At 41.6% G+C, this 17,137-nt stretch overlaps 1 protein-coding gene across 1 annotated transcript; it reads left to right on the forward strand.

Moving 5' to 3' along the window:
- Nucleotides 1-248: 248 nt before the first annotated feature.
- Nucleotides 249-16,475, forward strand: cabp7b (calcium binding protein 7b). The gene is made up of 5 exons (XM_041960752.1): nt 249-357; nt 14,944-15,087; nt 15,194-15,306; nt 16,095-16,242; nt 16,348-16,475. The coding sequence occupies exons 1-5, from the start codon at nt 249-251 to the stop codon at nt 16,473-16,475; spliced, it is 642 nt and encodes a 213-aa protein (XP_041816686.1).
- Nucleotides 16,476-17,137: the final 662 nt, after the last annotated feature.

Here is a 17,137-nt window from a genome sequence, read left to right on the forward strand (position 1 = left end):
GCTGTGCACTGAAACCAAAGCCGCTTTACAAGCTGCATTCTCGGTTAAACGCGCGGCCCAGTGGAAGGTGATCCCACTCACATTTCAGCCTCGTCGTAAATAGAAACTTTGCGGAGGGGTCCCCCCCCTTTCATTCGCTTGAGGTTTCCTTTAAAGATATCAAGCAAAGGGGTCAAGAAAAAACAACAACTCCGGAGAGCTAGGCTGTATGAAGATCGCGACACAGTTGTTGGTTTTCCCTCGCAGAAATGCCAGTGCGTGCCGTGACCACCAGGTTCATGTACAAGGGACTTTGCACTATTCCAGATGTCCTCTCCTACCGGACCCCCGTTATCCTGCCCGAGGATGAGGTGGAAGGTGAGTGTCCGGATTGTCCAAGTTGTTATCGTGATGTAAAGAGTTGTGGCATCTGAGGCGCCGACGTCCACCTGGCAAACTAATTCAGGACCCTGGAGAGCTCCAGCCCTGGTGCGCTTCTTTTCCTGATCCGCAAATCAGACTGCGCACTAAAACTGTGGGTCTGCTTGTAAAGATTCAGTGGTATAAATATCTCTCTTTTAGGGTTTAAATGTGATGCATTTTTATCTAGCTTTGCATGTTGTTGCTTCTGATTTTTTGGCAAAAAGACATAAAAACATAACTATCAAACAGTCTTCTGCGCGTAAATCCAAATTTCCACACCATCCTCCAGTGACTGCAGTAAGCGGCTAACACTCCTCATGCCCTCCCACCACATACAGCCCACCACACAAGTCCTGCATGCGTGGCACAAACTTGTAAGTGAGCAACGTCTGCACACGCCACGCCACATCTCCAGGCCGTGTCCGCAGCACCTGTGAGACTAAATTGCACCTGATGCCACTTGCTGCGAGTCGTTTGTGCTTAAGAGAAAGAACAGGAGCCAGGACTGGAGAGCGGTGATGATGATAAATGTGATGAATGGCTGATTTCAAGATATAAATATGTAGATTACGGCACCATTTCTAGAAAATCTATGCCAGATAAAACCCATTAATGAGATGGCAGATTGATTCATTTTGAGTCTTAAATTACGTCCTCTCGCCTCTTCTGGGTTCTGTTTGATGTATTGCATTTAGCCGTTTATTAATGAGAACGACCATCAATTGCTGTGTGTTGTACTTGGGCCATCTAAAAGATTCACCGGAGTATTATTATGGTTCCTGCTGTAGCAACCGCAGAGCAGAGCTGTTAAGAATGGAGGTTTTGTTTTGGCAAATGGTCCTCACAATGAGAACGCACAGCTGGCAGTGATTTGGAGCAAAGCCAGGCAGACTACAATAAAGAGATAACTCAGATCAGATTTGATATCAGGAGGGCTTTTATGCGAAGGGATTTCCATTTCCCCTTCTTCTGTCTGTAGGTTGCCCAGGCCCCACAAGTGGCTGCCTGCCCTTGCTTTGAGCCACTCGTTTGACATTGAAAATCCACTATCTGCAATGACAACAGAAATTTAATTAAAGGGTCGTCTGTGGAAAAGCAAGAATTGGAGCAACAGTGAAATGACGAGGGTGCTGTGTGTGTGTGTGTGTGATGATGATGATGATACAGCTTTTAAAGGTAATGGAGAGGTCCTTTCGAACTGTAGTTTACCAATTGAGAGGCATTAAATATTCAGAACGTGGCGAGACAGATCATTCAGCCGTGAATGTATTTACGCAGGGAAGATTCACTGAGCGCATAGCGCACTACCTCGTTTCCACGGCCTCGCACCTCGGCAGCGCCTGGGGTGAACGCTGCACCTCATCTGCTCCACCAGATTAACCTCGGGTGGACCGAGGGTTTGAATCAGCAGCCCCCCACTTACTGGCCAGCTAGCCTTTCCGCGGCTGCTCCACCTTAACACGCAGCGTGGGAGGCGCTGCCTGGTCTGTGAGCAGTGCTGCAGTACAGTGTTTCTGAATGAAAGCTGCTCCTTGTCTCACGGAGGTCTGAAATTCAGCCTATAAACATTGTTTCATGTTTAATTACCGTGAGGCAGAAGTCCTCTGAATGCTCAACTCATGTAATTACTCTCCCTAATCATATTTATGATAATAGCTTCTTCCTTGCGAGGACTTCACATACACACACCCAATGTAATTTGACATGTTTGGGATCATCTGAGAATTGCAAACACGTCACCGAACGGCAATATATTAAGCTCCGGAAGGCGACTTTACACCTGAAGATGGAAATGAGCACAATAATGCTGCATTTTCATTTTGACTCTAAAAATATGCCAGGCAAGAGCAGAATACCTTCATTAACATGCTGTTCACTCACTCACTCACTCCTGCTATATGTTTGAAATCACAGCTAACAAATCTTACAACGCAGATGACTCATTCTCAGACGTTAAATCCAGATGACTGCGTTCGGATAACGGTGTGAATGATATATGGATTCATCATAACCTGCGCTAATTACTCTTTTCTTTGTGATCCATTTATGTTTTAGTAGCTTTACATTTATTTTAACCTGAATCCTTCTGTACCACCTGCACTATGTCTTCTAGAAACCAATATGATGGCTCTAATATAACATGTCCACCTCAAAATGTGATGACCTCAGCGAGTTTTGTGACTAAATCAGTGGGAATTTGTACCGACTAACATTTTCAAGCGCCCACTGACAAACACAACACACAAGGACAAAAGGACGTCGCATCCTGTGCTAGGAGACCACGGACGGTACATGACACCTGCCGCCCTTCAGATTAGAGAGTTTAGGTCAGTCACAGCGTCAGGTGAGACTGTAAATGGTCTGGTGCACAAAGTACAATTTGAGCGTTGAAGGTGCTCTGTTCTGTATCTAAGGATGTAAAGTAGCAGGTAGAAGTGGGTACAAAACAGGTAAAAGTTTCTTAAATGGCCACAAGATGTTGTTTTAGTGCCACTCTGACTGCGTCAACTGTTTCTTTAAAACACAGCAGGGAAAACATTGCTTTTTCATGCACGGCTCAATTTAGAGATTTTGATCTGTTTTGCTTTCACAACATGTCTTCTTTCAGACTTTATGTGTTTATTTTAGTTCAGATTTCTGTTCTGGAAATGTATGCACATTAGAGCATATTTGATCAGATAATGACTAATTTGCATATTTAAACATAAAACTCAAGAAACCTTGTCAAACAAAAAAAATGTTGTTTTAATGTAAATAATCAACTGGGGAAGTTTCACATTTTTACCTTATTCACCTGTTGTGTTCTGCCTTTAATTCAAGTTAAAAACTTTCACCTCACTAAGGCCTCAATGGATGCTTTAATTTCCTTGGATGTGTCTCTTGGTAGCATTTTTAAAAAGTATCACATCAATTAAAAGTCAAGTTAAAAGAAGACAAATGAACTGTAGGATGGAACATAGTGGGAAGGCACTGATCATTGTTTGAAAATAGATTAATGAGGCCCAATTATGTATTCTCATGTTTAATGAGGATTTCCTTACTTAATAAGAAATACTTTTGCAAGTAGTTTCATTAGAATTTAATCAGGACAAATAACTAGATTTCATTTAAATGCATCAATTCATTTAATGATTATGATTAACCAATAAAACGTGGACAATTGCTCCAGCGGCACACTCAAGACTCCATAGAGATTATCTGTAAATTTGCTATCTCATGACCTCTGTGATCTTTAATCTGACATTTCATCTGCATCATGATCATATCTGCATTATTTACCATACTGGCCGCAACCAAAATAGGCAGTGGCGACAACAAAACTCCATGAGGTGCTGTATTAGTAGCAACGGTGAGGATGACAGTCACTTGCGCTGAATGGACAGATGATTGTTTATAGTGGGTGAGCTTTAGGGAGGCTGATTAAGTCCTCACAGCTCTTAATGGATCTGCGGGTTCCGGGGGATGTTTTCCGAGCAGATGGTTGGATGGTGGGCAGGGTCAGTGGCGAGGCTTCCTGCCCTTTTCTTCGCCCTTGTGTCATGCAGTTGTCACAAACCCTGATATGTATTCAAACCATTACTGTGCCAGCAATTGTACCACTGTCTCCTCTAAAAGGGAGCATATGCTTAGGTGTACGTTTGAGCTTTTTAAACCTCTCATCAAAAACAGGATTAGTTTGAGGCGTAACTGTACAATCTTTTGAGTTATTAACCGTCGGCACTGGGTTGTTCAGTCATTTCTCTGATATGGCTTTTTCTCACCAGAAGGCAAATCCTATTTTTTCTCCACAATTTACATCTACACCTATGCTACTAAAGTTATTTAGACCGGTGGCTGTAATCACTATATTATTCATGAACACATCCATTTAATATTTATGTTTGTATTTACCCTGCGTGAAAGAGTTACACTCGCTGAGCACTATGTCTACGTGGACAAACTGCGCTGGGCCAAATGTCTCCCAATTTAATGAGCAATATATTAAAACCAAGGTCCAGAGCCAAGTCGAGCCCATTATGCATGAATGACTGGGACAGCTGAATACATCTAGGATGCTTTGACTAACATATATTAAAATGTCTCCATTACCTCCATTACTCCTACAACCCCCAATTCCAAAAAGGCCTGGACACTGTGTCACACATCAATAAAAACAGAATGCAGTCATTTGCAAATTAACTGTGATAAAACTTTTGCAAAGTGTCCCTGAGCCCATTTAGTAACATCCTTTATACAATCATGTGTTCACAAAGTGGTCCTCCAAACCTCGCTCCATCCTTGCTCGTGAGCTTCAAAGCCTTTCCAGGATGCTCCTTTCATACCCAATCATGATACTATCACCTGTTACCAATTAACCTGTTTACCTGTTTTGGCACTTTAAACATATTTAAGAGAAATATGGTGTTGAATTTGAATGAGTGGACTCAGAGCCATTGTAAATTAACATGATCAGATATTTAAGACACTGTACATGAACCCATTTTATAAGACAATGACACTAAAACACACGCCATGACTTGCAGCAAACTGGCAGACACTCATGCACGTGTGCTGAACCTGATAAGACTCTGGTTTTATGGCTGAACAGTCATGACTTCCCCGCAGTTACACTCTTGGAGGTCTCCTCGAGCTTGTATCACTCCTCGGTGCATCGCTGACAGAGGATGTGAGCAGTATTTATAGATCACAGCCAGCAGGAGAATCCCCCAGACATCAGGCGTCGTAGCGGAGCGTAGACCGTCTTCCACTTTGTATGCAAAGCCGTCTTCTTTTTGTGCTTACAAATTGGGTGTTTTTTTGCAGCAACAATGTAAACCAGCATAAGAGTGTGTGTGTTATTGTATTACTGCTGTCGGGGATCTGTAATGGTTATGTATACTGTAGACATACAGAGTCATACACAGTGGTTGGAGATGCTCTTCCTACTCTGTCTGTCTGCTATTGAGAACTGATGAATATGAAGCATAAATGTTTGTGTTTCTTTTGTTTGTGGACAACAACAAGGTTAAAAAACTACAGACATGGCACCTAATGCTCCATCATCGTCCCTGTTTTTTTTAATGTGGCTTCTTCTGCAGTCAAAGACAAATGTCTGGTCATCGCTGTTGCAGCTGTCCAGAAAGATTCACAGTTTCAAACAACATCGCTTAATGATATTACAAGATGTTAATCATGAGAATGTGTCCTTACACTCCCCTTGTCCGATTGTCCACGGCCAGCGGCCATATTTCATTTCCATCATCACACTGGGAAACACTTAAAACACAAAGCAGCTGATGAATGATGAAAACTTCATGAAGATAAACCTGACTCAGAGACTGCAGCAAATACAGTAAATTGAAGGGTGAACATGCCAAAGTCTGATGGGTCTGTCATGATCTAATCACACACAGCCACACCTCCATCCACCTCATTGCAGGAGATCTCAACAGAAAACATCCATTAACGAGACCTTGTGCCGCCAAAAGCAGCTTATTAATCACCCTGTTTGTTTGTTTTTAATCCTTCTTTCATCATGAAAACCTTGAGAGATCTGACCAGGAAAAGTATTTCTAGACAGGCCTGACAAAACATCAAAAACATAACAAACAGACACAATAAAACCTTAAAATAGATCAGTTTAAGTCAAGCCTGGACTGCCCATATTAGTAATAAGTCAGTGGAATTGGTCGTGCAAAACAGCAGCAACAGCTTTTAAAGCCAAGCTCTAACTAATAATTCTTCTTTTCCCCCAAAACATCAGGCCACGTAATTTCAACTGAGCCTGCCAGTAGCTGCAGGTAGTGGGAGTAATTCAAGTACTTGTTGACAGCAGGAGTTGTTTCAGCTGCAGGGCTCGTGCCGCACATCTTCACCGTCTCTCAGTGACTGTGCGTGTTGTGTTTGTTTATGTAAATGTAATAACGCCAAGACGCTTTAAATCTGCAGCCGCAAATAAAGGTGAAGTGCAAATGTGCGGGACCTGCGAGGACGGGGTGATTTATGTTTTTTACTACGTGCATGTGTTGCCAGTAGACTCTCCACAGCGGTAGTGGTTTAATGTATCATGTCTTGTCGCATCATGGTTTATCATGTTGTACAGATTCAATCACGGGCCTTGTGAATTAGGTATTTAGAGCAGTTTTAAACGGCACTTTGTTGGGGTGCAGGATAGAGGATCAACTTCTAGAGCAACCAAACAAGTTAAGCCATAGACTTCAATCTACTGTAATTAGCTACATAAGTACAAATCTAGCATGCCACAAACCAAAAATCCCTGTTCAACTGTTATAGATGCCAGATTTTTGCGTACATATTATGGGGTTTATAGTCAGTCAGAAATATTAGATGTATCTAGCATCAAGATAATGATGTTCGGGGCTCTTTGTACTATGAACTTGCATTATTTTGACAGGATTTTCATGTATGTGTGGATCTATTTTTGTTCTGCTGAGAGGGCCTTCCTGGAGCTCTCCCAGCTGTACAGCTTTTTTTTTTTTTTTTTTGCATTTTTGTGTCCTCTTGTTAATATGATTCACGTTTCCCCCCATTGATTGTCAGAAAAAAAGATGCCCTGGGTGTCATCATACCATTATTGGTGGGAGGGGCTCTTATTTAATGAAAAGGGTCTGATTCATCTCCCAGGGAATATTTTTATCCTCTGACCGATTTTCTGGAACTACCTCAATAAGCAGCCTTTTGATAAGAAAACTACCTTCTTGATTTAAGCAACACACAAAATCCCACAATTAAGCACAGCATGTCAGTTAGAGAACTCTTGGTCACATTTTGTGCTCTCTGGACTTGAAATCTGGAGATGCAGTTAAAACGTACCTAATTTAAGATGCCTTTATTTGCATCCCTTTCATCACAGCAACTGGATGCATTCTGAATCGACACAAAAGATCCAGATTGATCCTGACTGGCAGAGAGCAGTTAGTGGAAAGAACTGAAGTAACTGAATATAAATGTGCATGAACATAGCTGTAGTTAAGTTCATGCACATACAGTAACTTTGGAGACTGAAGACTGCCTAGTGTAATTCTCCTCTCTTCAGTTCCTGTGGAGTGAGACCTCCTCATCTACCTCCTGCTGTGTTATCTCTATTACTGTTTCCTGTGCAACGTCATGATCATTCACCAAAGGTTAAGAGGGATTTTTGCAGTGGACTGGACAGTCACTGGAGGGTTCTCCCAGCGGTGGTGCAAGGTGGAGGCCATTCCTCAAGGATGATTTGTTCCTTGATTAAAAGGCAACATGTGACTGCCTAACATTTCCAGTAACTTCTCCTGTCATCGTCATTGCTCAATTGCAGTTATAGGGATGGTGGGCTCTCTCAGTACAAAGACAGAAAAGAAAGGTTGCAGTGGCTATAAAGCTGGAAAACAGCTGGCTAGTTTGCTGTGCTATCAGCAGCAAAGATTGATAGCAAATGTTAGCTACATCATTTCTTACATTCACATGTTGGAGAAACTAAATCATGTTTCGAGTATGGCGAAGTTCAGGGGGAGTTTGGTTGTGGACTGACAGGACTGGCCGAGTGGAAGCAAGCTCACAGAAACTTCCGGTTTGGCTAATAGCCGATCAAGCAGAGAGCTGGGAGAGCTCTTTTGAAATCGTTTTATTTCTGTCTTCTTTTTATTTAAATTAGAAAAATGATTCTATGGGCATTTTTGCCTTTATTTGACAATGGCAGGTGAGAAGGTGTAAAGCACATGGGGAGAGATGGTTATAACATGCAAAAAAAAAAAGTTGCAACCATGCAGACATGCAGACATGAACTGTAATGATTCAGCTACCACAGCGTTCCACAAATCCATATATATGTATTGCAACTTTATCGTTTTAAATGGACAAGCAGACCACAGACAAACATAATGATAGAAATAGTCACAATGAGGACCGGCAGCAAGTTTCTGCTAGCCACTTTGATGCTACAAATGCCTCAATCGAGATGAGTGAGACCACCTGCAAACACACAAAGCCTGACCGGCTCTGTGTGCAACAATGGGATAGCTGGTGTGACTTGTTGGTGATTCTGGTTATGATTTTGGAAACAAATGGCAGAACAATGTAATACTCAGTCTGCAGTCTCAGAAACAAGCCCCTCAGCTTGAGAAAGGGAAACCAAAGTGGCATCAAAGAGTGCCTCTTCCAGAAATGTACCATTTGAAAAAAGATATCAATTTCATGACTTAATGGATCTGATTTTTAGGCGATCCTTTACACCAGGCATGTCCAAACTATTCCATAAAGGGCCGTGTGGCTGCAGGTTTTCGTTCCAACCAAGGAGGAGCACACCAGCTTAATTAGCTGAGCTCAGTCTTCAGCTGATAACTCAGTGATCCCTTGATGTTGATTGGCTGGCCTGGTGTGCTCCTCCTTGGTTGGAACGAAAACCTGCAGCCACACGGCCCTTTATGGAATAGTTTGGACATGCCTGCTTTACACAGTACTCTAAAACACACCATTTCCTACACATCTCAGATCACTCACAATTTAAGATTTTACAGTTAATTCAAAGTAAGCGTTCTTGATTTGCATCCATCACCCCTCTTGTGGTGTCTTTTAATTACAACTTGGCTACTTGGACCAAACTTAAAGTACAATAAAACCTTTTTAAAGTCTTTTTTTTTCTCTTCATTTATGGATGTTACTCATGTCATGAATGTCCGATTAGCTTAAATACAAACAGCATGTTTAGCATATCAAGATGATGCACAACTGCATCATCTTTCTCCAAATGCCATGTCGGTCTCCCAGGCTCTTCTTCTTCTGGCCCAAAGCCATTATTTGGGATTTCCCCAATTATTTAGGTGAGAGAGCTTCAATGGCCTTTCTGCTTCTGCCAGTGGCACTGACACTCTGCCAATGTGCAGCAGTGGGCTTCTTGGCATCGGCCTTCATCATGGACCATTTTCATGTTTTTGTTTTTTTTTAGCTGCACAAACAAACAGCATGAATCACTCTGTCGGTCAGTCAGAAAGGTCAGTGGGATCTGTAGGTCCTCGTGTTCTGTTTTAGCTCACTTGGAAGGTCAGCAGACTTTTAAGTCCTGGGTTTAGATCTCAGGGTTGGCAAAAGTGGTGGTCTTTGATGTTTGGGACAAATTATTTCAAGCTTGTCGCAAACTTTATACAGGCTCCTAAAAGCAGATCTTGAACGGGCAGGTCGTTTCTTGGGACCAGGCCAAGCAGTAAACTGTGAGCTAAGAGGGATGAAAAGCACCTCTTCCACTCAGACGACGACCGAGAGATGAAGGTGATGATCTAACAGTAGGTCAAATAACCTTAAACAAACAACTCGAAGTTGAAGAACAAATTAACATCAACAAGCTTGTTTGCATTCAAGGAAACAATCAACATCGTGATTCTGTTGGCAGCTGTTGGACTAACCTGCCATGAAATTGTCAGTCAATATTTCATTTTGTTCTTGCATGGCAAAATTTGATGAATTAGCCATATCATTTTTTTAAGTCAAAAGGCGACTTAAAGCAATATCACTCTATTCCCCTTCTTACCTCAGGTGACCCAACCCTCCAGCATTTTTAAAATCGGATGCAGTGGAGGGCATCAAAGATATTCTCGTGCCATGAAGTAAAAAGCAGCAAAAACAGATATTTCTTCTGCAGTGCCCCAGATCCATTTTCAAGATAGCGCAGCAGCTGCCGCCAGGATGTAAAAAATGCACATTATCAGAAAAAACAAGAGATTATTCAAGGATTTAGACAAAGGCAGCTACACTCACCTGCACATGTGTTTGAACCATCCATAAGTCAGCGTTCAACGAACAATGTTGCCTTCATCAGATCTGTATCAGACAGGACCTGAGTTCTTCATACGCTGTAGCTGGAGTCAGATTAGCTTTGCCACGGGCATTGTTTGTGTTAATAGATGCAGACTGATCACTTGGTTGATGATGGTTACAACATGTGGCTAGTTTTGAATTGTCATGTGCACACCAGCGAAAGGGATCTTGGTCATTTGTTTGCAGTTTTTTCTTTCTATACTTTTTCATTGTTAACAGATAAACAATATGATTGCTACTGTTAATCGCCAATTATTAGCAATTAGCTCATCCTGGCACAGTATATTTGTCATTGCGGACATGCCTGTGACCACGTCCTTGCCCTTGACTTGACTCTGAGCACTGGTGACGTTTTGTGTTTGACTCAGTTTTACCGTCGATGCCGTTACGTCAGAGACTACAGGCACTCTTACATCTTTTCAATTACGAGCACAAAAAATATATTGTGACACATTGGTCATGTGTCAGAACATCATAGTCATCGACAACATTTTACAGCGTCCTTACAGTCATTGATTTGAGCAATAACTGAGCTCACACCACTTTTATTAATCGTTGTCCTGTCAGCAGAGTGAACATAAATAGGTTTTGTCATGCAGACCTTGCCTTCTTGTTGTAGCAGGGGAAATATGCTGAGTATTTTCTTTAAAAGTGCTGTAATTACATGCAGTACAAGGATTTTAATGGCCTGACCCTGACTTAGCTCGCCGAGCTTTTGCACCCTGTTAGCAGTGCAAGGTTACTTTGATTCTGTGGTCGAGCACTCGCAGCGGAGCAAATGCTGAATGCTTTCCAAAAGATCACTTTTATCATCTTTTTATCGTGTGTTTACTCTGCCCTATGTGTGTACTGCATCTATGTGTAAATGCATTTGTTTTATACTGTTTGCAGGCATGTGTGATATGCATTGTCACTGCCCTCAAAACAATTTAGATGTGAGTAAAAGGATTTACTTATACTGTGACATGCACAGTGTAGTAGTAAAAATCATTGTTCTTTGTGACGCCTTTAATGGTCAGATATTATTCAGACTGTATATGTATTTTCAAGGCTGTGCTTGTACTGTATTGCACCTTATGTTCAGATTATCTGACCACCTTCTACATTCCAATATAAATTAATTTAAATGCAGGCTTAAGGGAAATGAAAATATCTGTAAAATCTTGGAAAATAAATGTTCAGTCTCTATGAATGTCAACTTTAACAAGCGTGTCCTATATCTCAATTCAATCTCATTTTTCACTTAAGTAAATAAGATAAACCAAACTAAAAACTGTGACTGGGAAAAGTGGAATATAGAGCCATGTTTTAAACGTGAATTCTACCTCCTCAGAGAAGTGGAAACAGAGCTGTGTCTCTTGTGTTCGCATCTTTAAATTTTTTAAATATTCACTCCTCATGGTGTGAAACAATCAGTAGTCCAGCCACTGCTCAGCTGGCTCAGTGAATTCATTATTTGTCACTGGCACCAGGGGTCATGACATTGAATCTAGGGTGGCGCTGAAGGAAGATAACAAAACTCAAGCAGCACTGCTAGCTGTAATTTAGACAAATATGTTGTGTCTGATATGTCAAGGTTCTGTACAGACAGTGTCACTTGTTCAGAAGGACCTCAATGAATGCACCAAAGTCTCGTCTATTGCAACAGTTCCTTCTATTTTCCCACAAGGCTATAGAATGCCACTGTGGACTATCACTTGTAAAGTGCAGTGTCTCAGTCATTCATGTATGCAAGATGGATGGTTAGTGCTTGTCCACTCATGGGTTTGCATGCAAATTACAGGTGGTGCTTGCCCAATCACATACTTGCATGTAAATTAGTTTTCTCTGAGTCAGTACTGGTTGCATGAATGCATTCCATATGAAGTTCAGATGAAGTTCCATACAGACCCTTTGTTTAGCAGCAGTGTTCGAGTAAAGCCCATAACTGAGTGCAGAGGCAAATCTGTGCTTTGGCTTTTGTTGATGTTTGATGACCTAGAATGACTGAGCCTATACAGGGTACTGTTAACGTGGGACTGGACAGTTTTATAACAGCCAGGTATTTTAATGTTCATGTGCAGCACTTCCAGGCTAGCACTGTTCATGGATACGTTCATATCCTACAGGTTCAATCCTTCTAATTGCCTGTCTTGTTTTATCGAATGACACGTGACTGCTGGCAAGCATTGAGGAGTCTTGTATATTTGAGGATCTACATCAAAAAGAGCCGCAGAGGTTCTGTGCCTTTGATGTGCAACTGCTCTTTTTACCACTTCAAACAGAATACTGTGATGCAAGGTGAGGACAGGAGCCAAATGGCAATGTTTATGGATTATTTACCAAAAGCTGTAGTTAATTATGAACATTTGAACCTGCTCACTACCCTCTTTCACAGCCAATTGTGCTATGGCCATAGTAACAGGTGTTGGCTCTGAAGGTGTTTGACTTTAGGGGAAAAAAAATAAAAATTTTACAATCATCATACCAGGACACAACCATTTAAATCTATTGACTGGCCTATCTTTGTGTTGAATAAAAACCGGACACAGAATAGAATAAATCCTTATTCACACTTTATCTGTTCATTCTATCTATTTTAATGCACCACAGGAAAATACTACTTCACTGGCACTGAGCTGCACTGTGAACTTACATATATACACATTATAAATATTCAGGTACAGTCTCTGTAACCCCATTTACACCTGGTATTATAATGCAGTCTGTATGCGGACAGATGTTAATGCGTTGGTGTAAATGCATTGCAATCACAATGTGATCGGATCTGCCTGACCACATGTGGAGGTAGTCTGGCAAGCATTGTGTTTGGATCTTAGGGTAGGTCGAAACGCAATCCATACAACTTGCTGGCATCCAAAAGATACACAGCATATAGATGTTTTTTTTTTTTTTGCTCGTTCCTTCAGCTAAAAACAAAATGTCAATTTAACATACAACAGAGGACAGAAAGAGACAGCCCTCTTATTACTAATTATATCTCTATTCTGTGCCATGAAAGTGCCAAAAGATGTATTATTCAGCAAAACTGCGTGAAAAATGAAAGCAGTATGAGAGGGAAATTAATTACATACGTTAAGAAATAACTGTGTGCGACAGTATGCAGCTGATCTGCTGGTAACAAGGCATGAACAGTTATAAATCTAGTCACCAAGTAGCCTACACGCTTGTACTGTAACACACTGGGACAAACTGACAATATTTTTCATTCAAACAAAGTAATAGCTTAATGCACTATATTTGCCAGACATACAAAAAGGGACAAATAATTAAGAATTTGTCATATACAGTGTTTCACAAAGTTTATCAAGTTTTTCTCGACTCAACAACTTACAAAACACCATGAGTCTGGGGCTGATTTGCCGCCAACTCACATTATTCACACGCAGGTGTTGCCCTGGAAGGTGGTGATCAGATCTCAGTGAGGATAACAAGACCACATTAAGAATACCATGTGTAAACACAAAAGCAAAATCAGACAACACGTCCGGCTACAAGTCGCATTTTAATACCGGGTGTAAATGGAGTAAGAGGCTCTCTCCATGGTGCTGAAACATTCGACAGCAGCCTTTCCACCTCTATCAGTGGTTTGGAAGATTCACCTGCAGCCTCTCTGTCTCTCTCCATGGTGCTGAAGTGGTTTCTGTCACTCTCCATGGTGCTGAAACATTCAGTTTCAGCCTCTGTGTCTCTGTCTATGGTGCTGAAGAATTCAACTACAGCCTCTCTGCCTCCATCTACAATTTGGAAGCATTCAATTACCATCTCTATAGTTCTATCCATGCCACTGAAACAGTTTCTGTCACTCTCCGTGGTGCTGAAATATTCAATTACACCCTCTGTGCCTCTGTCCATGGTGCTGAAGCATTCAGCTGCAGTGGCCCTGTCTCTATCCATGATATGGAAGCGTTTAACGACCGTCTCTCTATTCCTAGCCATGGTGTTGAAATGGTCTCTGTCAGTCTCCATGGCAGAAACATTCAAATGCAGTGTCTCTCTGTGTCTGCCCATTGTGCTGAAGTGATCAAACCCTGTCCCGGCTCTTAATGAAGACTGGTGCGCTCAGCCCCAGGCCCATTTGTTCCTACAAAAGTACCAAATCTCCAAAAATCCAACTCAAACAGGAGTAAATTGTGCATTTACTGGGGACTATTTTCAGCGAAAAGCACAGAGTGTGTGGGATTTGCTCAAAATAATCCATCATGTTCATTGTAATAAAGGAAACATGGATAATTGATTTGTTTTTCGCAGTTTCTGGACAACAATGGAACTCTATGGTACAGGGAAATAAGCTACAATATATCAGGATTTGGCTACACAGATAACACTTGTAGGTTTGTTGGAAATTCTTGGTTTGGGTCTTTTCATGGAAAAGATCGACAATATGAAAATATCAGCACACACTATTTGTCTGCAGCATGAAAAAAAGTTTTAAACTGCTCTCACTTCTGCAAATTTCAGTCTTCAGACTCTAAATACTCAGGTATGCCTCTCTTTTCTCAAAACATAAATGACCAAGAAAGAGGGATTATACTTTTTAAGCTATGAGCCAGTGTTACTGCATGATATCCTCTCACACACATACACTCTTTCAAATGGCTTTAAACCGCAGGCACATTCTTCAGATCGACATTCAACAGAGCGAGTCTGCTGTAGCTCGGTGTGAAATCGTGCCTGATAAATCTATACAAACATGCTCCTTATGCTAAGCCTCTCCACTCTTAACATAATTACTGGCCCCGTTTTTTCCAACAGAGATCCGTGAGGCGTTCAAAGTATTTGACCGAGATGGGAATGGCTTCATCTCAAAGCAGGAGTTGGGGATGGCCATGCGCTCGCTGGGCTACATGCCCAATGAGGTGGAGCTGGAGGTTATCATCCAAAGACTTGACATAGATGGTACGTTTCTCTAGTCTCTCTCTCTCAAAAGGCCACAAGCTCTGCTGCATTAATCTAACTCCTGAGTGATGCAGTGACATGTTTGTATTTCTGTCTGCCTCGCCAGGTGACGGTCAAGTCGGCTTTGAAGAATTTGTCACATTGCTTGGTCCTAAACTCGCCTCTGCTGGAATGCCTGATAAGTTTCACGGAGCAGACTTTGATTCAGTGTTTTGGAAGGTACATGTTGTCATCAGTATCATCAATCAAGTCTATACCTCTTCCTTTATCACTGCTCATTAATCCAGTCTCCTTCCTCTTTTGAGTAAGTTTTCCCTCTGGCTATTCTGTTGTTTTATGATGAAGAGCCATCTGTTTCAATTAAAATTACAATACAACACTTTCTGATGTAAAGAATCAAGCCATTTAAAACAACTAATTCTCAGTGGCATGTCCTTTCTTGTCTGGGGTGCCCCAAGTGGGGTGCTGGCTCATGCGGGGATAGCATAAGTACATGCACACACACTCACACAAGTTTCATCCCTAACATTACAGTTTACAGTTTATTAAAGCTTCTGCACTTTATTCTTTAAGTCCTCAAAAGAACATTAACCTCCAAAAGTAAGCGACATACAAAAGAAAACGATGCACATTCAGAAATAATCATCAACCAGTCAGTTTGAATGAAGGTCCGGCCCCTCACCGGGCAGATAGCCAATCGTACTTTAGAATAACTCAGGGATAGCCAGTGCCACCACAGCCCCCCCGGACACGGCCCTGCTAATTCTAGCATTACTGTAACATCATTTTACTGCAGTTGCATAATCAAATAAATCAGTTCCCTGTCTGATTTCACTGAAAATATACGCTGTTTTGGAGCAATAGCCCAGTGACTATCTCATAGCTGCTAGCAGTCACAGGCAGGGGCTTCCCTGTACTACCAGTGTTTATTGCTAACCCTAACCCTCCAGGCCGTTGAGACAGAAGTTCTTCCTCTGCTGATCAGAACATTCTTGCTGTCTTCCCAGTGCGACATGCAGAAACTGACTGTGGATGAGCTGAAGAGGCTGCTTTACGATACCTTCCGCGACCACCTCACCATGAAAGACATTGAAAACATCATCATGACTGAGGAGAGTCACCTGAACAGTCCAGAGTCCCATGTGGACATTGACAGTATGTCTATTACAGATGCTATTTTACATGTGGTTCAGGCATTTTCAAAGCTCTGTTAAGACCCTCAGATGTGCTAATGTATTTTTTTTCTCGATCTTTCCACAGCAAGCCCAACACAACAGGAAAAACACACATGCGTGCGTAAAAGCCTGATTTGTGCCTTCGCCATTGCATTCATCATCAGCGTTATGCTCATTGCAGCGAATCAAATGCTCCGCAGAGGAATGAAGTAAATGCTTGTTTGCAGCCGGCTACAAAGACAAGGATGGACAATGAAAAAGCAAACATTAACCCAAACACTTGACTGTGTTTGGTTTTGTTCCGTGTTTTCAGTACCCACGATGACGCCACCACAGCTGCTCCCTGTAACGGATGAAATGATGTCACACGAGGGTTTTGTATGGCAACTCATCATAGCATACCACTGTAAAAAAGACTGAATGGAGAAAGACATTTCAAGGGCTGATTAGAATCCTAAAACATTGGTATCACATTGTTTCAAATTTCTGATGTTTCTAAAAAGTTCGATGAGAAAGACGTCTGTTGGAGACTTCAGTATGTCAGTGTCCAGTATGTGCTGTAGTAATAGCTGCTTTACTGTGTCTACTTTATTAAAACAGTTAATATAGTTGATGAGAACTCTGCCATTTGGAATAATGACAGTACTGATGATAGTAATTAAGCAATACGGACGTGTTGATGGGCTACATATTAAGTAGTTTACTCACTTTCTAAAACGTAAGGATACATGACTGCAGACTGTGTCTCTTTTAAGTCTCTGTTCCAGTCCAGAAGTCCGGCTCACATCCACATCCAGTTTAACGCACTTTGCTAAACCGGCATCATGTGTGATCTAAATTTTCACAAACTAATTGAAACCATAGGACGGGAGTAC

The sequence above is a fragment of the Chelmon rostratus genome, chromosome 19, assembly GCF_017976325.1.
Source record: "Chelmon rostratus isolate fCheRos1 chromosome 19, fCheRos1.pri, whole genome shotgun sequence".
In the NCBI taxonomy this organism is placed as follows: Eukaryota; Metazoa; Chordata; class Actinopteri; order Chaetodontiformes; family Chaetodontidae; genus Chelmon; species Chelmon rostratus.